Below are 24876 nucleotides of genomic sequence, written 5' to 3' on the forward strand. Positions count from 1 at the left end.
CTGCAGCAGGAAAGCTGCCGCCGACCGCCCCCCATCTCTAAATCGACGGCCGCAGCAGCCGACAAGGTCTACCGCCGCCGCCTGACGTCCCTCGAAACAGACCAGCGAACAGCAGCGGACGAAGCCCACTGCCGCCGCCGAACGCCCTCTGAAACTCCCTCTCTGTCACTCCCCTCCACCCGTCCTTGGCTGGGCAGCAGCGGCACCACAGCCGCCAAGCCCAGCCTCCCTCATCTCTCTCCGACGACGACGCAGCTACAGGCTGCGCCTCCGCCTCCGGTCTCGCCCTCTGTCAGACGACATCAACGACCACCGTCTCACCTCTCTTCCATCGCCCTCGACCGAGCAGCAGCGGCAGGGCTGCCACTGCCACGGCCCCTCCACCGACTCGACTCCCACATCTCAACATGACACATATACGCACTATCCAAGACTCGATACAGCAAGTTCGAAATCAAAGGAAAAACAAAGCCTCAAGACTCGACTTTTATTCATCTTCAAATACATTGATGCTTTCAATATAAATATGCACATGTTATATCATATATGTATATTCGTAATAAAGTTCATTTTCAGAGACTCAATGAATTGGTGTATGCTTGTGATTCCTGTTTGGTGAAATTTGCAGAGAAGGCGAAATATGTGCTTAAATCATAGTGTAAAATGAAATACTCAAGAGTGTTCAAAGCTGAAACCTTAAATGAAATGGGGTGTTTGTTTATTGGTCTATCAACGTCTGCGAAAATGGTGATGAAGAGATTTGTTGAATGTGATGAAGAAGGTGAATGAGGAATGATATTTTAAAGAGAAAGGATTGAACAGTCGGGTGAAGGAGTGAATGAGCCTGAGACGTGAAGATTGAAAAAATAACCAAAATCCCTTAATCATAGGGATTTTGGATGACTTTGGAGGAGTGGCGCATGGGGGTGAATAGTGTAGCAATAACTGGTAGCTGCTGTTCTTGGCAGCAATGGAGGTGGTGGGTTGGGCTTCTCTTTTAGGAAAAATGACTCTTGGGCTTAATTAAAACTAGAGCCCAAAATAATATTTGTCGAAGCCCAACACATTCAAAAATTAAAGCCTAACATAGACTTAAATTAAATAATGTACAAATAAATACTAATCATATAGAATAATCACATATTCATATAATTCAATTTATGAAATGCACAAAATTTCAAAAGACTAAATTTTTATAAAGACTTCTGAAAATAAATTTTGTTGGAATTTAAAATATAAATCATTTTTCATTTTTCCGGCGTAAATCATCATAATCTAAGTTTAAAATAAATTCTAAACTTAATATAAATAGGCGGGGTGTTACATTACACGATCATGATATCGACACATAAAAAATTTATTCTTCATCATATTATATACACAAAGTAACGACAATATTCTTGTTACATGATCATGAAATACAAGATAAATAAGGCACCATATTTTGGTACAAAAAAAAAAAAAACACAGATGGGGCCTCTAGAAACCAAGCTCTAAGATTGAATTAACCTTAGAATTTGATCAATACATATATGGTAAGACATTTATATATTTTATATAAAATATACTCATATAATCTCTTTGCTAAACACCCCTATAACATAACTATATTTCTATGGGATATATACAGATGCTATAAAGTTAGGATGTAAAGAAGTCACTCACAACCCATCCTCTTCCTCCTCCGGCAGCTTCCCTTCCTCCGTCGACGGCCCGAACGCGGCGCTACAACCGAGAAAATACAACATGTTAGCCATGCTCAAACCAGCAAGAACAAGGTAGTAGTAATCATAGTGGCCCTTGTTGATGTTGCTCGAGATCCAGCTCTCGCCCCCGCCTTGCCTCGACAAGTAGTCGACCGTGTTCATTATCGAGCTCGCGAGGATATTCGCCAGGCACAACCCGATCCCGAAGAGCGTGGAGGCTATGCTCGACATGCTCCTCGGGAGCTCGGAGAAGTAGAACTCGTTCTGCGCAATAGCATTGGACGCCTCAGCGAACCCCAGGAGGACGTTCTGCGGGACGAGCCACAACGCTGACATGGCCATGACGGCCTGTGGGTGGTTCGATTTGCCCGTCTCGATGGCGACGGATCTACGGATGGCCTCTACTGCGGCCGAGACGATCATTGCTAGGAACGAAAGGAAGATCCCTATCGCCATCCTTCGTCTAGCACTCACACGGACCGGCCGCCCCATGAGCCGGGAGGCTAGGGGAAGAAACGCGCGGTCGTAGAGGACCACCCATACTATCACGGCTACGACCGCGAACATGCCAAACGAGGCCGCCGGGATCTCGAAACCCGAAGTTATCTCCCGGTCCATCGAAACCGCTTGGAGCACCGGAGTGCTTTGGATCATGTTTATCGACATGATCATCCCCGAAGACCATATCGGGATGACTCTCAGTAGCGCCTTGAGCTCCTCTACTCGCTCAACTGTGCAAAGCCGCCATGGATTCGCAGCTCTCCCGTCGGGGGTCAGCTCTTTCCCGACATCTCTTACAACGCAAGCCTTATTGAGAAACCTAACATCATCGTCGAACTAGTGTTACGTTACTACATCATTCGACTAAAAACATAGATAACGAGTAACGAACATTGTGTACCTTAGCTTTTCACTCGGGATCATAAGCCCAAAGCCGTCCCTGCAGAGATATAGATCGCTCGTGCTGTCCGACAACTTGAGATGCCGGTTTCTGAAAGAAGCAACGGCCACTTGAGCGAAGCCCGTGATCAAATTCGAGCTGCTCTTGAATCTGACGTAAAAGGGGGAGGCCAGAAAGAACAAGATGACAGCAACCAGCATGAGCACACCGGGAATTGCAAAACCGACTCCCCATCCTAAGTTTTCTTGAATATAGACGACACAAGTTAGGGCGACGAGGATAGATAGCGTCAAAGAAGCGTAGTACCAGCTGAAGTAGCTCTGTTTGGCACCGGGGCTTTTATGGAAACCTTTCTTTTCCAACTGATCAGCGCCAAAAGCCAAGGAAGACGACCTGATTCCTCCTGCCCCGATAGAAATCAGTCCAAACGAGAGGCATAGGTACAGAAACTGGAAGATCATCGGAGGGCTGCAAACGATGCTCGACTGATCACATGGTGGAGGCCTCGCCTGTGGGATTACCGCTGTGGACCATAGAAGAATTACCCCCTGAGATCAAAGGTTTCGTTTGCAGTTACGACACACACACACACACACATAGAGAGAGATCAGATCAAGTGTTGATCCTACAAAATTTAGAATGTTCCTAACTACATAGGACATGAAAATAGCTAAGTCGAAGATTCAGATAGTTCAAATCAGCAGAAACTATGTCAACGGTAACGCAGGCATTTCAATCAAAGAACATAACAAATGCAAGAAAATCATGCTGAGACATCAGATATGATGAATTTCAGACACCATTTACACGTTGGGGCTTTCTTTATTCCAATCTTTTTCAGTAAAAAGACGAAAATTAATCGGGAAACAACAAATGACTAAACAAAAGAGCATCATTTGATCATTATTTTACCATGAGACAGACAATGGATCCAAATCCAATTGTATGAAACCTGCCCAAGTATGAATCAGCAATAACAGCTCCAACAATCGGCATGAAATTCGTGGCGGCCGACCACATGAACAACACATTCGCCGCAGTTGTCATCTGCATATGATACTCATTGATCAAATACAGAGTCATGTTTGGCGACAGCCCGAAAGTTGCCATCCTCTCCAGTGCCTCATTTCCTGTTCAAACATCGAACTTTCATCAAAGCCGAACGCATAGTACTACGACTGTGCTGAATGCTGATGAACTAACTACCAAAAGCCAGTTTGTAAATTGCTTATAACTCAACTATTCTCGACCTCAGTGAGAAAATCATGAAAGCCCAGATATGAAATTGTCAACAATTTCATGAGAGAGAGAGAGTACCACAATCAAGGGGTTAGGGACACATGATCATCAATAATCAAGAAAACACAGTGATGGAGTCAAGAAAAGGACACTGCCATATTCTTGAGCTCAGTGAGAATTTCATGAACAAACCAGTTATAAATTTGTAAAAGAAACCAAGTCAAGCACTAATGCACTATCATATTCTTTACCTGTGTGAGAAATTCATGAAATCCCAGATATAAATTTGTCAAAAAGATTCATGAGAGAGACATACCAATAATCAAGAATGACAGAGTAACATATTCTTTACCTCAGCGAGAATTCGAAAGCTTACACATAAAATTGTCAAGAAAAGTAAATAATGAGAGAGCACCATAGTCAACACTCAAGAAAAAAAACAGTAATGGAATCAAGAAAAACACAATACCGTAATCAAGAATTCAGCTTCAATCACACAGTACCACCAAAAATAAAAGTAATCAAGAATCCATCACTATAATCAAGAATCATGGGGATTTAATTTGATTCAAGAATGTAAAGAAATAGATTACCCATTATGAAGGGGAGAGTCCTAAAACCGCCCTTTTCTTGAGCACTCTCCAAGAGAGGCTCTTCCACCATCGTTTCCTTCTCCTTCAACCGATCGTCCATTGATGAGAGAGTGAGAGAGAAGTGTGAAGTGGGAAGGGATTATAGAGATTTCACGTCCGCACGTTGCCAAAGTCATGATGTTAACATAAAATCTTTTGTCGATTTCATGAGATTTCAATTTTCAACCATCTCAAAATATGTGATATTTTTAGTAAAATACAATGGAATTGGTTTGGAACAAGTGCAGAAGGTTTTGTCTGTTAAGGACTGACGGATGACACTTTGGAACTCTGTCACTAAATTACGAATAGAGAGCGATCAACACTTTCTTTCTCTTTGGCTTCGATGAGCTCTAAATTTTGTACTCCATCCGTCCCATTAGAATTAGCACTTTTAAGTTGGACACGAAGATAAGAATAAATAGTTAAGAGTGTAAAATAGATAGGATCACTTATTTTATGTGTGTAGAGAATGTAGGAACCACATACCATTTTAGAAAAGTGTCAATTCTAGTGAGATAAATAAAAAAAGACAAGTGTGCCAATTCTAGTGGGACGGAAGAGGTAGTTGTATAATACTATTCTATTCTTCGCAATAAATAATTTATTTTTATCATTTTCAAACAAATTAATTATACTCATCTGTCCCCAAATAACTTCTTAGTAGAAGACAATACAGGTTTTAATGAAAAAATTGTTAAATGTATTGATAGTGAAGAAAAAAAATTATACTTGGTATTGAAAATGATGAAAGCGTGTTATACTTCATTCGTCCACCAATTCGTGTCCTAGAGAAAGGGAGCACTTATTTATTTGTTGAGTGGGGAAGGGGGCACGATTTTTTTTTAAAATGATTTATTTATTAAGGAAATATATTTACTAAAAATAAGTAGGACACGAATTAAGGGACGGATCAAAATGATAAATTAGGACACGGATTGGTGGACAGAGGGAGTAATTAGTATTGAAAATAGTGAAAAGTTGAAAAGTAATAATAAATAAAATATATATTAATAATGGGGTAATGTTTTAAAATGAATAGAAAATTATTTGGGGACTTCATAAAAAAAATATAGGAAGTTATTTGAGGATGGAGAGAATATCATATTTATAACTATTGTTACATAATAAATTAATATTATTCCCGTCTCATTTGATTTGGTTTGTTTTCTTTTTTGAATCATCCCTTTTAATTTGACATTTTTTTTGGGTAATCATTTTTTAATACAATAAATATACATAATAATTTTATACTTCTAAATAATCATATAGTAAAAAGGAATTACATTGAAATGTGACAAATGAAGCATATATTATTTTTATTATAGCACCTTTATTAGAATTAATTGCATATAATAGCACTACTTTAATCGTTTGGTCTCATGAATTATGTTATCACTTTTATCGTGCATAATATGTGGGGGTTAAAAGACACTTGTCTTGTTACTACCAATTATTTAGTATTTTCTTTTCATTTATTAATTGGAGGAGTTCCTTCTATGTTACTTAAACTAATCTCAAGTACTTATATCTATAAACAAGCCTCAAGCAAGGTAACTTAATTTATTTTAATTTCTCAGTCCATAATTATTGCAAATAAAAATAATCTTTTATTATTTTACAATAATCTCAAATTATATTAAAGCGGCCAGATTATGTTTCTTAAACTAATCTCAAGTACTGATTCCGACGCTGAGCACCAGATTCCGGCCACTAGTATCTTCTACAGATATTTTGGTGGTCGTCCCACAAAAGTTGCAAAGCAAAACAACTTGGGAAGGATCCAGAAGATTATATTAAAGCGGGGAACTTGTTGATCATGTATTACTTATTTCTCCTTTGTCGAGACGATGTGTTTATTGAGACATGGGCATGGACTTTGGTGGAGGACTTGGACGAGTGAAATTGGTTTCCATGGGGGTCTTATACCTACCAGGTGTTACTTCATTATTTGAGCTTGGCCGGAACCCGGGGTGACGTGTTGGAGAAACTGGCGTACCACTTCTTCGGCCCAGTCTGGGCTTTGCAGATTTGGTCATACGAGGCTATTCCCACATTGGGTTCTACTTGTGGCACATGAGACCGAGTCCCTAAATTTCCTCGTGCTTTGATGTGGACAACCAGAAAAGCTCCTGGTGATTTCACATATTTTTTCGACAAAGAGGTATATGTCATTTTGATTTATTTTTCAATAAATGTGTTTTATATACTAAATAATGTTATATCTTTTTCTATATTGTGTAGCTTATTGTGCACGAGTCGCTTCAGCCATCCCCTGAAGAGCTAGAGGAGGTGTACTACATGAGCCTAGACAATGGAGATATTCTCCATGTTAGATTCGTGCCTCATCTACGTCTTGCATTGAAGAAGAAGACAATTCATTTTCCAAAGCGGCGTAGAATGAGATCTCTAACACTTGTGAGGGATAGTAGGCAGGTTTCGCCGGCTATTGAGAGGGGAGGTGTAATATCCTGTTTTCCTCGAGCTAAGTTTAGAATAATTTTTGAACTTAGATTTAAGATGATTCACGCCGGATTGAGAAAAAGAATTTATTTTAATTCCAACAAAAATGATTTACAAGCGCATTTGTAAATTTAGTTATTAAATTTATATGCATTGCATATTTATTTAATTAAGCATTCAAGCATTTATCCGAGCTATTTATTTAGCAAAGTCTGACGAATATTACAGTCCTGATATTTTAATCTGGAGATATTTTTCTTCTTGATATTTCTCGCTCAACTTAGCCGCCTCACTATTCCCTCTCTCCTCACCTTTACCTCCACCGCAAGTTCACCCAAATCATTCTCTCTCAATTCACTCACTTCTCTCTCTCGTTCCAACACCCGAAGAGAACTTCAAGAACAACATCAACCATAGCTCTCGATTCACACAGCATCCCAGCAAATTCAAGCCAAGGTTTCATCTATGAACTCCATTGCCCTTTCATTCTTACTCATGATCGAACAAATGATATTCAAAAACACATGTGCATACTCTGTTTATGTTTTTATGCTTGCATACTTTGGGTGTCTGTGTTAAAAGAAAAGGAAGAAAGGTAGAATTTTGTGTTGGGTCTGAGGTGCCGAGTCGGAGGGGTTGTTGCTGTCGGCGGTGACCTCGTCGTTTGTCGCCGGAGTGACTGAGAATCAGGGGTAGAGAAAGGGAGGGAGATCGGTGGCTGAATTTGGGGATCTAAGGCTCGGCGGAGGCGTGGCCTATGGGTCGCGTTTCCGTCAGATCTGGATGAAAGTTGAGGGTAGCGGTCGTGGCTTGCTGCGATCGCCGGAAACAGAGGGAGGTGACGGTGCTTCGCCGTTGCCAAGGAGGAGATCGGCGTGAGGTACTGAGGCTGAGAAAGGAGAGCAAGAAAGGAGAGCAGAGTAGAGAGATGAGAGCAGAGTAGGGAGATGAGAACAGAGCAGAGCGAGAGGGCAGAGCAGAGCTGACCGGCAGAGCTGAAGAGCAGAGCTGACTAGCAGAGCTGGGCTAGCAGAGCTGAATGCCAGAGCTGAAAGATCAGAGCTGAATGCCAGAGCTGAAAGATCAGAGCTGAATGACAGAGCTGAATACCCGAGCTGAGAGACCAGAGCTGGTTGAGCAGAGTAGAGCGTAGTAAAACAGAGCAGAGAAAGGGGGGAGAGGCGGCGAAGCCGTGGGCTGCCTTTGTTGTTATTTTGGACTTGTGCATATTTTAATTGCTTGAGTATGAAATGAGTCATGCATTGCATCATGATTTAATTGGTTATTTATATTTCCAATTACAAAAGAAAGTCGAGTAAGAATATTGTTGGTGTTCTTAACTCAAGAGAATTGTTTTCAATTATTTATTCATTAAATTTTGAAAACTCGGCTAAGTGAATCATAGAATGTTTAGCACTTTACCGTGACTTGAGTTCAGATTAAGAGACCTATTAAGAATAGATTTCTTGTAAGCCTTGAACATCAGGAGGATTAGCACTGCTATTCCGATTCAGAGATAAGGTTAAACGACAGGCTTTGCCTATTCAGGTGGGCTTACTTTCCAAATGTATAAAGTATGATTGAGTTATTAAGCTCTAAATGTTTCAACGAAATGCAAATTATTTATTCAATGAAATGCAAACTGTTTATCCAATAAAATGTTTATGTGCACTCTACTCTGTTTAAAGGCTCGCCACAACGAATCAATTGAGGTTCTCTTATGACCTAACACGTTGTTTGAGAATTGTGTACACTCGTTAGCTGACCTGGTGGGTTGATCTCCATCGGGCACTAACTAAGAGGCGTTATAAGGGTGATTGCTGGATGTGTTCCGAAGTATGTAATGTAAGGGCCTGCCTGGGTAGCGTCCCGAGGTCAAAGTAAACTTGTTTGGGTTACGCCCTCAATTCAAGTAAATGGGAGAAATGGATCCGTCGGTGGCTAAAAGGTCCGGGATCACAGCGAGTGACAGAAATGAAGTGTGACATGTGCGCACAAATGAAAGAAATTATTTTAACATGCTTAGAAGTTCTTTCATTAAAAAACCTTCTAAGTTATGTCAAATATGATTGGGTAAACTGTCTTTAAGAAATGAATGAAATGTTTCAGAAAATGCATGCCCACTGAGTACTTTAGTACTTAGCCCAAAAATACTTTCAAATGTTTTTCAGGTTGGCTGGCCGGTGCTGACGGGACGGAGCTGAGGCTAGGATTTAATATTCTGTTAAGACTTCCGCTGCAACGCTAGCTTTTAACTGTCTTTTGTTTTATCAACTTAAGACCTTTATGTTAAATATTAAATGATATATCCCTGATCTAGTTTAGACTCTTAACTCCTAGATTTATGCTAATGAATGTCGGTTGTCAGAAGCATGAAACAAAAATTGTGATCTAAAGGGGACTAGGAGGACCCCGTAGTTCACCTTTGAGGGAGGAACGTCATAGTTCTCCCGTTGTTGAGATGAGGGAACGCCATAGTTCTCCGAGAGCTGAGATGAGGGACTCGCCGGTTATTGATAGTACACTTACTTGTTGTCACCATGGAGTTCCGTGCCAAGACTCGGGCAAGGATTGCCATGACTACATCGACCAGAGATTGGCAAGGATGTTGCACGATGAGTCTGATGATGGCTTTATTGCTCGAGTAGCTCGTAGAGTGCTCAGTGGACTGAAGGAGATGCTCGATTGTACCGGTGACATAACTATTCGTCTTAGTCCTAGGAGATCAGTGGGGCACGTATCTCATGTTCACTCCACTTCTCGTGTACAACATCCGCATCACTCCACTTCTCGTGTAGAGCAGCCACTGCCACATCGATCCACTTCTCCTATAGAGCACCCACATGGCTCTCCATCTCCTTTAGAGCAGCTTTCTGTAGAGCACCCACATGGCTCTCCATCTCCTGTAGAGCAGCTTTGTCAGTCCCCATATCATCTACCACTGACTACTACACTGCAGCCGGTGCTTGAGGATCTATTTCAGGGTGATGAGCATGCTGACGACGACGAGAAGGAAGTTGGAGACACTTCAGATGAGCATGTAGATGATGTTGGTTTGGGTCAACAAGTGAGTAGACCCTTTACTGCATTGAGGAGCCCATTCGCCCCCATTACTCCAAATGATATGAAGAGAATCAAAGATGCCTATAGAAAATTCAAAGCTTCGGGTCCTGATTCTTCTGTGACAATCAAAGACCTTGGTCACATCCTTCCACAGGCATTTTTCGACGATATAGAGAGCTTCAGTAAGGAGTTTGATTTTGAGGTAATATTTAAATTTTTCATATTCGTATAGTAAATTAAGGTCTATAAGCTTATATTAAAATTTCGTTTCTCAGGTGATTGATCTCTACATATTATTTATGAGACACAAGATCCAATCTCTTAGAGGTTTGAAAAGTGGTGTGAGTTCGACTAAGACGGTCTTGTTGACTACTTATTTCTTTGTAAGTTTGTGATATATACACAATATTACTAATTTTATTTGTTAATTATTTTAATTTCAATTTGCTACCAATTTTTTGTCTTTTAGCAATCTTTAGAGGTTGAGTCCAAGAAATTGAACTCCGATGATTATCTTGATTGGGAAGTGCCGGAAAGCCTTAAAGATGTTGTACTTGGCACAAATCCCAAATCATCGACTCAATGGACGAATGCCACTCATGTAAGTCTAATTTCGTATGTTTGTGTTAGATTTGATTAAGTTTACTCGAGAATAATTTCTGACCACTACACGATCGAGTACTCGATGGCGTTCACAATCGAGTACTTGACCGAGTAGTGAAGAACAATCATGATTTTTTTTTTTATCAATTATTGTGCTTTCAACCCACATTTCTTGTTTGTAACGTCAACGAGAGTATATTTGGCTATTATATAACACGAGGTGTGATAATCGTTGAACACGTGACACATATCCTAAGTTTTAACATAAAAGTCCACACTATGTCTTATGAAGTAGATATTCTACACTTCAATCATTTACTCTAGTGCAATAGCTAAATACACTTAATATGTTTATTTTTCATCGAATTTAGCATAAACACGTTACTTAAGATCGACGAAACGCTTCGTATCATTAAAAATAACGAGAAAAATAGCAAAATCGAAGATTGTTCTTCACTACTCGATGGCGTTCACCATCGAGTACTTGACCTTGTAGTGAAGAACAATCATATTTTTTTTTATCAATTATTGTGATTTCAACCCACATTTCTTATTTTTAACGTCAACGAGAGTATATTTGGCTATTATATAACACGGGGTGTGATAATCTTTGAACACGTGACACATATCCTAAGTTTGAAAATAAAAGTTCACACTATGTCTTATGAAGTAGATATTCTACACTTCAATCATTTACTCTATGCTTGCAAACGAATGCCAAACGTGTCTTGCTAGAACGTTGGGTGGCATATTCCACTCGATTTTCCATGTGATAGATTCTCAGTACAACAATCAACTCATTCTTGGATCGAAATAAGGTACCCTTTACAAGGCTTCCAATGTCTGGTGCAAAAACTTCTTCCCATCCTAGTGTTGGCACACTATCAAATTCTGGAACCGGAATAATCCCATTGCGCTCTACACCGTCAGGATCCTCTCGATTAGCCTAATCGTCAGACGAGAAGTTTTTCTGTGGTGGCTGACGCATCCAAGCGCTATCTTCAGTTTGCATGCTCTAAAGCAAATCAGCACGACAATTAGCTTTCCTCATCTTCGTCTGAAGCATCTGACTCTTCATCGGGAGTATCCGTGATTAAATTAGATAGAAAATACAACTATTTAGCATCAACGAATAAAAAAAATAAGAGAAACAATTTCTAGTAACTACTCGATGGAGTACTCGATCGTGTACTCGAGTGTTGAACTCGATCGAGTACACCATCGAGTAGTGGCAGTCCACCAATGATTGGTGACACCATCGAGTAAACACAATTAAGCATAACACAACACAAAATCATATTGTCTCACCTGATTCAGAATGTGGCGTTGTGTCATGTAGGGGCGACGCGGACGGTCGTTCGGTGGCTACTGCTTCGCCGCGACTGCTGCTGCTGGACGGCGACGTGGTTGCTGTGGCTGACGGTGGCTGGAGTGGACGTCGGCGACTGGGCGGCTGGCGGCAACGTGAAGTTTCTTTTGTTTTTGAATCCAGATCCCAGCCCTATGTTGCAGACGTGAATTTGAAAACAAAAATATTGATTTTCAATTGTTTTATTTATATATAAAGTTTAAATAAAAATAGAATATAAAATATGCAATAAAAGTATTGAAAAGTCAAAGAGCACTCTAGTCTTTTAAGTTAAAAATGGTTGTCTAACTTATGTATTATAAAGTGGGGCTTCATAACTTATGTTTTTATGAAAAATGGCTAAAAGTGATAATTCCCACATTAAAAGCCATAAAACTCTTTTATCCCTATTTCTCTCAGCACAATCTCTAATTACCTAATCAAAATTGCAGCAACAAAACAATATTCAATTCTTTTGATTCCTTGGCTTGCTTCTTGATAGAATTTTCTACGATTCTAGTTCTCACAATCAAAATTGTAGCAACAACAATTATACATTTGATTTTTTTTTTTCTTGTTAGTTTTGAATTGAGAGATTCCTCGACAGAGAGTCTCGAGTGGCACAAAGTGGTTCTAAGATTCCCCAACAAAGAGGGTCGAGCGAGGGCGGAAGCTCGCGCCGCTTTGCAATAGTATCGCTTATCTAAATTCAGCTCAACAAAGCATGGACTTCATGACCGCACAATCTGGGGTTAGATATCGACAAACTCACCACCTATTTGTTTTCTCTCTTTCTCTCGCTCTCTCTCGATCTCAACCTCAAGTCTCTTGCTTTCTCTTAATTTTATATCATGGTTCTTGATTTATGCCCTAATTTAGTTAGATGATAATTTTAGACGCAAACAATATTGTGATATGCCCCAACTCATATCGTTTTAGACACGTAGGATTTTAGATTGTCATTTCAACACAAAATTTAACTGTAACATAGCCAGGTATACAAAATCGAAAAAAATAATTAAAATTTTTAAAATTAACATATAAAATAAAAATTATTTAAAAATTCAATAATTCATACAATTAACCCAAAAACAATGATGAGTGCGGTTAATGCTAAAATATTTGGATTTAGGAAACTTCTTGAAGATTTTGGGGGGCCTACATTGGGTTCAGACATTTTGTTGGATCATACGAGAGTCAAATTATGTCAACATTAGTATCTTTCTATAAATTACTCCATATAGAAAACACAGAATTGTTGACCTATTGTTTTGATGGGATTTGTAATCGTAGGAAGTCGGTCACAAAATGCCAAATTGCCAACTTCACTTCTTAGATCACTTGGTTGTACATATGCATTTTTAAGCATATATATATAGGAGCGTTTTAACGAGATCGCTTAGAGCATCTCCAATGCATGGTGTCTTAGGGGGTGTCTTAGATGGTGGTCCCCACCTAAGACACACCCATCTCCAATACCGTCTTAGATTTTTATTTCTACAAAATACATATTTCTACACTTTTATTTTTAAATTCTCAATTTCATTAAAATTAAAATTAAACATTACAATAATTAAAATAAAATTAAAGACATAATTAAAAAATTACATAACTTTAATAATAAAAAAATTACAATAATTAAAATTAACAATAAATATTACTAATTTAAATTCAATACAATAAATTAAATAACAATAATTGAAAATTGGGCTAAAAATTAAAAAGAACTAAAAAAGTCAAATCAATTATCTACTCACCCACCGCCCACTCCACCCCATCCCACCCCACTCTTTCTTCTTCTTCTTCTTCTCCCATCTCTCCTCTCTCTGTAAATTTTTTGTTTTTTTTTTTTTAAATTCTTCTTCCCCCATCTCTCCTCTCTTCTTGTAATTGTTCGTTTTTTTTTTTAAAAAATTACGCGCGTCTTCCACACGCGACCATCTTTTCTCTCCTTCGCCCCGGGTCTCCACTTCGACGCGGCCTCGCATCAGGCCGGCTCTCCAGCGCGGCCACCCTCCCAGCGCCCCGGATCGACGCTCCCTTCGACCCAACGACTGGAGATGCTCTTATACATAGTGAGATTTTAGATTAATTTATAGATATTTATTTAATGTATTTTATGGTTGATATTTATTTGAAGGACAATTTTTTTATTAGAGTTCGAATCTTGAGGGGAGCAAAATTTTACCAATTTTTTAAATATCGTTATTCATCTCTATATACTGTCTTATTCATTATACTCATGATATCACAAAAAATAGCAATCACGCTAGAACCTATATATATATATATATATATATATATATATATATGTACACACACACACATGAATGTTATGCTACATACCTTATGTGAGCACCTTATGTGAGCACCACTCACATTTAGCCCTCGTTAGCATTATCTTTTTTATTATAGACATTTATTTTTATTCTAATACTTCATAAATTGTTATTAGGATCATTAATTTTATAAATAACATAAAAAATCAAAGACTAATTTGTCCTTTTTATTAATTATTTGAAGTTAAAGGGAATATGAACAAATTAGACTTTGATTTTTATGTTATTTATAAAATTAATGATCCTAATAACAATTTATGAAGTATTAGAATAAAAATAAATGTCTAAAATAAAAAAATAATACTAACGAGGGCTAAACGTGAGTGGTGCTCACATAAGGTATGTAGCATAACATTCCTATATATATATATATATATATAGAGAGAGAGAGAGAGAGGGCTGCTCCAATGAGACCCCCTAATTTTAGTGAAATCTAGGGCACGATCTAGTGCGTTTATTTTATCAATCCTATGGCTGATTTTGTATCTGGAGGAAGATTTTTTTTCGCAGGGTTCGAATCCTGGAGGGAGCAGAATATTTTAAATTTTGTTATTCATCAGTATATACTTCCTTGTTCATCAGTATATATGTTTTATTCATTACCAATTTTTTAAATTTTGTTATTCATCAGTATATACATCTTGTTCGTTAGATTTACGTCTTGTTCATTAGTATTATTGTCTTATTCATTGTCCTCAGTGTTTCACGAAAAATAGGGGATCTCACTGGAGCGCGCCCCTATATATATATAGCGAGAGAGAGAGAGAGAGAGAGAGAGAGAGAGAGAGAGAGAAAGAGTAAGGTTCCATGGAGAATGCTAAATATTTAGATAATGAAGAATGCGTGAAAAAATAGCGAACAAGTCTATAATTTCGATGAACAAATCAATGTACTGTATGAACAAGCATTGCGAGATTTTCACTATTTTACTAAATACGTCTACTTATGTTGATTTGTTCTCATTTCTTACGAAAAATCAAATTCTCAATAGAATGTTGGAGGTTCAGTCCGAGGAAGAATGTTTAACTGATACTTGACTTTAGTATCAGTCCGCTGATTCCACGTGACTCGCATTAAGTAATCAGTTCAAGAGTGATTCTTCGACTGCTGGTTCAGTCGGTAACTTCAGTCTTCAGTCCTTCGTTCTTCAGTCTTCAGAACAACAACTAAACTAGAAAAAGACCTCTAACACTTGAGTTCGAGCAATTCTAGTCTATTACAAATGAAACCTATGGATTTTGGTATCATCAAAAGAAGGATTAGGATATTTCATAAAGTTCCCAACAATTGTATTAGTTACAAATGAATTTCTCATTCATACAGGGACTTTTCTGTTTAGATTTATTTTACAAAGTGTCATATCATGAATTGTTAAATGTTATATTAAGAATCGTTATAGTTGCTAAGTTTTTATTTACAGTTTACTTTAATATACACGTTTGATAATTCATTTAATATGTTAAAATAATTCATATAATTTATCCTTATATAAATTTTGTATGCATTATTAAGCAGTAGCTAATAATTCTTAGCGATTTGTCATATAAATCGTGATCACACTTCATTCATTATATTAATAACATATTGAATGTTAGTATTATATTCAATCTTCCTTTCACTCATCTCACCAAAATATTTCACTGTTTACTAATTTATTGAAGATTGACTTGAGGGTCTGTGACGTCAAAGTGTTTGAATTGGACGCTAATGGGATATTTTGAATTCGACGCTATCAGGAAGTCTACGTAATTTAGGAGTGTCATTTTTAAATATATTAAAAATAATAGTGTCATTTATATTCATTACATATTGAATGTAATTCATAGTATCCTTAACCAAGCTGAAAATATATTACGTTTGATTTTCAGATTCAAATCCTCATGAAGGCGAAATACGGATTCATAGCCGTACTTAGGTCAAGTATTGAAGACAGTAGACGATGCATTTGAGTTTTATAAATCATATGGTTCATCATGTCACAAGATCCAAAAGCATACATACTCCCCCATAACATCACAATTCACAACCGCACCAAAAATATAGTAAACACACCAAAACCCACATTTGGACCACCAACAGAAAAGACAACGCCAAAATAGGTACTACACACCCTACAAAAAAAACAATAGATCTATTCCAAAAGTTTCGAAACTATATGATACTCAAAAGAAAGGGACATATTCAAATTCAACTACAACTACATAATGGGACCATTCACATATTTTAAATGGCTGAAAAGTATATATTCTTTTAACCACAAACTATGAGAAAAATCTGACATTCATAATAAGTAATAGATCTATAAAATAACTTTGCAATCTTAATCGCCGGAAATTTGAGAGAATATTTGTGAGGTTTTGATTTTTTTCCAATGTGTGGAGAGATAATGTGCCTAAACAAATCTTTATGCTTTGAAATTCACAAAAAAATATGATATTTAATTCACACGCATATTCTTTATGCTTTGAAATTCATGGTAATTGAAGAGGTTATTCCTTTCACAAGCATAAAATATGATATTTAATTCAAATTAATGATTTAATGGACAATTCTTTTCAACAGATTTTGTTTTGGATATGGAATCCAAATTCGTTACCTCCAACTTCGGGAACGTAAAAGATACATTGAAAGTCAAATATTGATTTATACCAATTATACCCTTAAACTGTGTAATGTGATGAATTAAATGGTGCGATGGTGGGAATTAATCAGTATCGAAATTTAAATCTCAGCCGTTAAATACAAGCTGATCCACGACTACAAATGATTCTTATATTAAATACTAAGGAGGTGATTGGTATGATGAAATGGAGGTGAGAATGGAATGGTGATTCCTACCTCCATTCTCCATTCTATTCCTATACTTGGTATAGTTTTATTTTAGGAATCATCATTCTTAAGGGAATCACCATTCCTTTACATATAGGAATCATCATTTCTTCCCTCCAACATGGTATTACCCATTCCATTTCATTTCTAATTCGCCTAAATTTAGGTTTTGACAAAATTATTCTTATATATTTTGCACCCGCATGCCACCCCACCCCTATTTACACCCTCTCCCCCCGCCCCCCGCCCCCCACCCCCTCCACCAAAAAAAAATATTGTTTATTTTTTAAAAAAATTTCTTGCCATCCCACCCCCCACCCACCATCCCCATTTTTTTTTAAATTTTTTTTAAGTTTTCTCGCCACCCCCACCCCTCCCTCCCCCCCCCCCCTCCAATTTTTTTTTTGTTTTTCTCCCCACCCCACCTGCCACCCACCCCCACCCTCCAACATTTTATTTTTTTTAAAATTTTTTTCGCCACCCTCTTAACCAACCCAAAAAATTTTAACTTTTTTTTCAAGTTTTTCTTGCTTGCCACCCCCACCTCCAAAAATTTTATTTCTTTATTTTAAAAAAAAAATTCTCCCCACCCCCACAAATTTTTTATTTTTTTTTTAAAATTTTACTCGCCACTCCCACCCCACCCACACCCATCCATCATAATGCAGAAATGCCACAAAAACACATGCCCCATTGGTATTGCAACTCAAGATCCAGTTCTTAGGGAAAAGTTTGCTGGTGAACCTGAACATGCAATAAAAAAAATGGTAAATTTGGTATAAAATCATACTCCCTCCGTCCCGCTCCAAATGTCTCCTTTTTTTGGGCACAGAGATTAAGAAATGTGTGTAAAGTACATAAAGTGGGTATAAAGTAGATAAAGTGCGTTGGTGGAAATTGTTTAAATATTAAATATAGAGAGATAGTGGATTGCCAAAAAAGGTATGAGACATTTGGAGTGGGACGTCCCATTATGGAAAGTGGGACATTTGAAGTGGGACGGAGGGAGTAATAAATTTTTAAATTTTAGTTTTTCCCACAATTTTTCATTCTTGTTTCAAAATTCATAATAAATCATTTTTTTTGGAATTTCCCACGATGACAGATATTGATCAAAAATTTAAATGATGTGGCAATACAATGTAATTACATGGGAATTATGTGACATGACAATCTAATTGCCCCCTGCGTTTTAACGGTGATTGATCCCGTTAGAGCTGCGCTTTGGGTGGCCGTTAAAACGTGGAGGTATTTTGCTTTAATTTTGAAACGCTGAGGTAGTAAACAATGTCAACCATGACGTTAGGGTGTTAAAGGCGATAGTGGTGTCAACATTGAGGGGGAAAGTTCGGCGCCATGTCAACCTAACCCTTAAATATGCCACATCATTCAAGTTCGGCGCCACGTCATTCAAAAAATTCGCCGAAAAATCACACTATCGGAAATTTCAAAAAAAGTGATTTATTATGTATTTTGAAACAAGAATGAAAGTTTGTGGGTAGGGGTGAGCAAAAACCGAACCGAACCGAAAAAATCGACTGAACCGATGATTTTCGATTCGGTTCGGTCTAGGAAAAATGGTTCGATTTTCGGTTCTCTGCCAATGGGGCGGTCGGGAACCGAACCGAACCGACCCATATATATATATTATTTAAATATTTTATATATAATATATTTTATTAAATTTAAAACTAAATACATGTATTTCAAACAAAATAAAGGATTGATAATTTAGTGAATTAATTTGTATTGTTGAAAAAAAAAATAAAAAAATTGATGGTTTGATTCGATTACCGACCAAAACTGATCGGTTTCGGCCGGTTCGATTTTAGCAATTTTGGAGATTCGGTTCGGTCCGATTTCTAGCCATGTCGATTCGGTTTCAATTTCTATAAATCGGGTCGGTTCAGTTCGATTTTGAACCGATGCTCAGCCATATTTGTGGGAAAAACCAAAATTTGGAAATTTATTATTGTTTTAAACCAAATTTACCCAAAAAAAATTGGGAGGTGGGGGGGAGGGGGGGAGGTGTGAGGGTGGCAAGTAAAATAAACAAAAATTTGGGGGAAGGAGGTTGGGGGTGGCAAGAAAAATTTAATAAAAAGATAGGGGGTGGGGGTTGTGGGTGGCAAGAAAAACTTAATTTTTTTTGGGGGGGTGCATGTTTTTGTGTAGTAGTATGCATGGAAAATAAGTCAGTTTTTTTTAAAAAATATACTCCCTCCGTCCATGAAAAAACTTCCTAGGAGGGAGTGGCACGAGTTTTAAGAAAAAATATTATTGAGTGTATTGAGAGTGGATAAAAGATAGTTGAGTGTATTGGGAGTGGTGCAAATGTGTTATAATTAATATTGAGAGTTGTGAAAAGTGAAAAGTAAGAGGATTATAAGTGGTGGAGTATAGTCCGAAAATAGGTAGGAAGTTCTTTTGTGGACGTCCCAAAAAGGAAAGATAGGAAGTTCTGTCGTGGACGGAGGGAGTATAATTTTATTAATATTCAATTTTTTTTCCTTTCGATTTTACCCCAGTGCAAATTTTGGTTTGTCCCTACAAATATAACACAAAATAGAGATGAGAGATGCAAAATAATGCCAATTTGATAAATCTGTACTATATTAAAAATGGAGTTCTCAACTTCAAATTGATTTTAAATCAATTTCTAAATTGAGTGGAAAATTTGTGATTATAATAAAATTATTAATGTGAATTATTCTTTATTTTTTTATATTAAACTAAAATATTTATCTTAAATTACAGTATTTTTTTATTATATTTAGAATTTTTTATATAAAAATCAAATTAATATAAATTTTATATATAATAAAATATAAAAATATTTTTCGTGCGTTGCACGAGTGCAAATGCTAGTTATGATGTAATTGTTAATTTAGTAAAACAAAATAATTTCATTTCATTCCTAGAATTTATTTTTAGATACCAATCATATGAATGGAATCAAACAAGGAATTACAATTCCATTCATTTTGTATTCCTTATGCATACCAAGCAAATGAATCACCAAGGTTTGTCATTCATTTCCTCCCTTCATTCCATTTCTACATTCATTCCATTCCACCCTCGTTCCATTCCATCATACCAATCACCTCCTAAGAGTTGTTCTTATGATAGCCCACCCCTATATATATATATATATATATATATATATATATATATATATATATATATATATATATATATATATATACATGAATGTTATGCTACATACCTTATGTGAGCACCACTCACATTTAGTCCTCGTTAGCATTATCTTTTTTATTATAGACATTTATTTTTATTCTAATACACCCTCCGTCCATGAAAGAACTTCATAGGAGGGAGTGACACGAGTTTTAAGAAAAAATATTGTTGAGTGTATTGAGAGTAGATAAAAAGTAGTTGAGTGTATTGGGAGTGGTGAAAAGATGTTATAATTAATATTGAGAGTTGTGAAAAGTGAAAAATAAGATGATTATAAGTGGGTGGGGTATAGTTCAAAAATAGGTAGGAAGTTCTTTTGTGGACGTCCCAAAAAGGAAAGGTATGAAGTTCGTTCTTTCGTGGACAGAGGGAGTACTTCATAAATTGTTATTAGGATAATTAATTTTATAAATAACATAAAAATCAAAGACTAATTTGTCATTTTTATTAATTATTTGAAGTTAAAGGGAATATGAACAAATAAAACTTTGATTTTTATGTTATTTATAAAATTAATGATCCTAATAACTATTTATGAAGTATTAGAATAAAAATAAATGTCTAAAATAAAAAAATAATACTAACGATGGCTAAACGTGAGTGGTGCTCACATAATGTGCTCAATAAGGTATGTAGCACAACATTCCTCTCTCTCTCTCTCTATATATATATATATATATATATATATATATATATATATATATATATATAGGGGGGCGCTCCAATGAGACCCCCTAATTTTAGTGAGATCTAGGGCACGATCTGATGCGTTTATTTTATCAATCTTATAGCTGATTTTGTATCTGGAGGGAGATTTTTTTTCACAAGGTTAGAATCCTGGAGGGAGCTGAATATTTTAAATTTTGTTATTCATCAGTATATACATCTTGTTCGTTAGATTTACGTCTTGTTCATTAGTATTATTGTCTTATTCATTGTCCTCAGTGTTTTACGAAAAATAGGGAGTCTCATTGGAGCGCACCCATATATATATATAGGGAGAGGCTAAAATAAAAACTAAGTTTAGACTATAGAATAGGAACTAATCTATGCCATTAGATCTAAATTAATAAACGGCTGGATTTTCTTCACACTTTATGCATCAAATTTTCGGTTATATGAATTATAGGGTAAATAAGTAATTGTATTATTTTATTAAATATCTCTTCCTTAATTATTGGGATCACATTTAAGTGTATCTTTTCTCTCTAAACGTGTGTCACGAATGAAAACCTAAATCAGCCGTAAACACTTCTGTTAAGAAATTAAAACTTCACGTCAGAGCTTCAACATTACAGGAATATTATGGAGAACATCGGTATGGTTTATTTCTCTGTATTAAAACCTAAGGCAGAATTCATGTGCAATCTATATTCATTCTCTGTATTCTTTGTTTTATTTCCCATAGTTTTTTTTTCTGCAGATGCAACTAACGATTGTTGACGAGTCCATTTTTTTCATCAATAATTTAATGATTCTGAAATTTGTACTTCTTTTTCTGCGTTTATAATTTTATGTGTCATAATGTACAATATTTTAACATTGCTGTGTCTATTTTTCATGTAATATATATATGATTCGTTATGGTTTAACTTATAATTCACGCAAACTTTTCACATGAACTAACTTGAACCAGTATAATTTAATAGCAGATATAGATAGTTTGTTGAAGTTGTATGAACTAGTATGAACTCGCATGAACTGGTACATATTCAACAACATCTACATATACTTTTGATGGATTAGTATGAATTAATACATCGACTGACGTGAACAAGTATGAACTATAGATTCAATGTGGGTTAGTATGAATTACTAGCAGATATAGATATTTTGATGAAGTTGTATGAACTTGTATGAACTCGCATGAACTGGTACATATTTACTAACATCTATAGATAGTTTTGATGCATTAGTATGAATTAATACATCGTCTGACGAGAACAAGTATGAACTATAGCTTCAATGTGGGTTAGTATGAATCAATAACATATATAGATAGCCTGATTGATTAGTATGAACAACAAGTATGGATTAAAGAATTATTTCTACAGAAATAATGCCTAATACAAAACATATTTAATTAGTGGGCGAATTATAAGTTTTTATGAAGTTCACTCTATGCTCCAAACTCACTCTTGGAAAGCTAATTGTTCTATCTGTAATATGTTATGTAGTAGCGATTACTTCTCATTATTCATCTTAAAGAAATTGGAATTTACAAATTTGTTGACTTCATTGATTTGATCTTACTACAGATGGTATTCAAAATGGAAATGAGAATGACATTCACCAGTTATATATGCCAATTTGTGATGATGATGTCAAGCCATATGTAGGTCAAGTGTTCAAATGTGAAGCAGATGCTTTTAAGTTTTATAGGACTTACGGATATGAATCTGGTTTCGATGTTCGCAAAGGCGGTGCAAAAAAGGAGAAATATGATCAGGTGATTTATCGATACTTCTACTGTCAAAGGGAAGGAATCAATCCTACTAAACGTGTGGAGTCATCTAAAACGCAGCGAAAGATTGTGAAGAGGCGTAGAAAACCATCCACTAGGAACGATTGCAAAGCACGCATGACTGTGCGAATTCAGAATGAGACAGAGTATGTCGTTACCAGCCTCTTAGAAGCTCATAACCACAAATTAATAGCTCCCGAATGCCGCCATTTCATGAAATATAATCGCAATGTCAATGCCGCACATCACATGGTCATGGTGAAATGCGCTAAGGCAAATATTGGGCCAATGAGAGCATTCAGAGTTTTTAAGGAGTTAGTTGGTAGCTACGAAGATGTTGGGTGTACGAGCAACGACTTCAAAAACTTGTCATATGAGATGAGTTGTTACCCCGATGGGTCAGATGCTCAGTTGTTGTTGGACAGGTTTATAACCCAACGCGATCTTGACGATGGTTTCAAGTTTGAATATTTGCTTGACGATTGCCAAAAAGTTAAGAGTATATTCTGGTGCGATTCTATTGGCTTAAAGAATTATAGAATTTTTGGTGACGCCGTGTCATTTGATGCAACGTACCCCTTCTATGTTGATCACTGACCAAGACCCCGCCTTGAAAATTGCAGTTGAAAAAGTGATGCCTAATACGAGACACAGATTCTGTATGTGGCACATCATGATGAAGGTGGCACAAAAACTACCCATATCTTTGAGAGAGAATGCTGATCTGACGAGCAGATTATACGAAGTGGCGTGGTCAGAGCTTTATGAACCTAAAGAGTTTGGGGAGAAGTGGTTTGAGGTTATTAATGAGTATGGACTACAAGATCATTCGTGGTTCTCAGATATGTTTGCCAAAAGGACATTTTGGATCCCTGCGTTTTTTCGCGACTTCAGTATGAGTGGGTTGTTTAAAACAACCTCCATGTCGGAAAGTGAGAATAGTTTTTTCCGTAAATACTTGAATCCAAACTCCAACTTGGCATCCTTCTACATCTATTATGAGAGCGCTATGCAGTCCCAAAGGCATTCATACAAACAATTATGCATGATTGACCAAACAACCACACCGCACTTGATGTCAAACAACCCCATTGAGCAACACGCATCTGATATATACACGAAGAAGATTTTCTTGGAAGTTCAGGTAGAGATTATTGAGGCACTCAATCGTTGTTGCATTAAGTCTATGGACACAGGTCATGCGGAGCATAAGTATTTTGTTGATCGATCAAGTGGTGTATTCTTTGTGGCTCATAACACCGTAGATGACACAATAGTCTGCTCATGCAAAAAGTTTGTGAAGGTTGGATTGGTTTGCCGACATATGTTCGTTGTAATGCATAATATTGGGCTGAAGTCTATCCCACAAAAATACATTGTTGGTAGATGGTTGAAGGATGCGGGGGCCAGTGTGATTACATCTGATGGTAGAAAAGCTCAGAACAAGCCTTTGGTTTCGGAAGCATTTAGGTGCATTGCTATTGCCGAGGGGAACTAGTCTTTAACTGAATCTCTCCTGAATGAATTGAAAAGTTGGGCAGATGCTAATGAGACGCAGCCAGCAAATTCTGTATCTGGTAAGGAAATGTAATACCCGTGCTTTTGATGACGTGTTTAATTGATTGAGTTTGAGTAATTAGGGTTTAGATCCCTTGTTTGATTTACTTTGTAAAGAGATGAAGAGTTATATGAAGTTTTGTTGTTATATTTTAAAGATGTTGAGATGTTCTTTTGATGATGTGAGAATGATGTGGGATTTTATATCCGTATTTGAGTTTGAGTAGATAATTATTTGAATGAGAACGGTGAACTCGGAAGTGAAATCTGAGTCCGTTAAGACGTTTTTGAAATTTTTGACTTTTTGACGATGAATAGTAAAATACGGCTATTTCGTCTTTTTGTCGACTTTCAAAATCTTACGTGCAACTCATCGAGAAATATTCTTAGTTTTTCGATACGAGTCCAATAATGAAAGTTTTTATTTTTGGACGACGGGTGAATAGTAAACTGGGATTTCTCGATAAACGAACCGAGCTCGTTTATCAGAATTTCGAGAACGAGCTTGTATTTTCTATATTTATATAGAATTAC

The 24876-nt window shown here is 36.7% G+C and overlaps 3 protein-coding genes across 3 annotated transcripts in view; 1 reads left to right on the forward strand and 2 right to left on the reverse strand.

The window, feature by feature from the left end:
• The window catches only part of LOC130994894 (uncharacterized), a 1167164-nt gene that overhangs the window by 534258 nt on the left and 608030 nt on the right, over positions 1 to 24876 (reverse strand). The gene's annotated exons all lie outside the window — the stretch shown is intronic.
• LOC130994848 (protein NRT1/ PTR FAMILY 1.2-like) lies at positions 1342 to 4759 on the reverse strand. Its single transcript, XM_057919952.1, has 4 exons — positions 4440 to 4759; positions 3520 to 3737; positions 2608 to 3155; positions 1342 to 2526 (listed from the first exon to the last, which is right to left on the reverse strand). Exons 1-4 carry the CDS (start codon positions 4537 to 4539, stop codon positions 1662 to 1664), a joined length of 1731 nt encoding a protein of 576 aa, XP_057775935.1. The 5' UTR covers positions 4540 to 4759; the 3' UTR covers positions 1342 to 1661.
• Positions 23459 to 24283, forward strand: LOC130994410 (protein FAR1-RELATED SEQUENCE 5-like). The gene has a single exon (XM_057919453.1). The coding sequence runs from the start codon at positions 23459 to 23461 to the stop codon at positions 24281 to 24283; it is 825 nt and encodes a 274-aa protein (XP_057775436.1).

This window comes from Salvia miltiorrhiza, chromosome 7 (genome assembly GCF_028751815.1).
Source record: "Salvia miltiorrhiza cultivar Shanhuang (shh) chromosome 7, IMPLAD_Smil_shh, whole genome shotgun sequence".
Classification (NCBI taxonomy): domain Eukaryota; kingdom Viridiplantae; phylum Streptophyta; class Magnoliopsida; order Lamiales; family Lamiaceae; genus Salvia; species Salvia miltiorrhiza.

Bases quoted from the DNA above. Each gene is read 5' to 3' on its own strand.
- LOC130994848 (XM_057919952.1), bottom strand. From the start codon at position 4,539: ATGGACGATCGGTTGAAGGAGAAGGAAACGATGGTGGAAGAGCCTCTC. The intron at 3,738-4,439 runs GTAATCTATTTC...ATGTTTGAACAG, and splicing joins GACTCTCCCCTTCATAATGG to GAAATGAGGCACTGGAGAGG. The intron at 3,156-3,519 runs GTAAAATAATGA...CTTTGATCTCAG, and splicing joins GATCCATTGTCTGTCTCATG to GGGGTAATTCTTCTATGGTC.
- LOC130994410 (XM_057919453.1), top strand. From the start codon at position 23,459: ATGATGAAGGTGGCACAAAAACTACCCATATCTTTGAGAGAGAATGCT.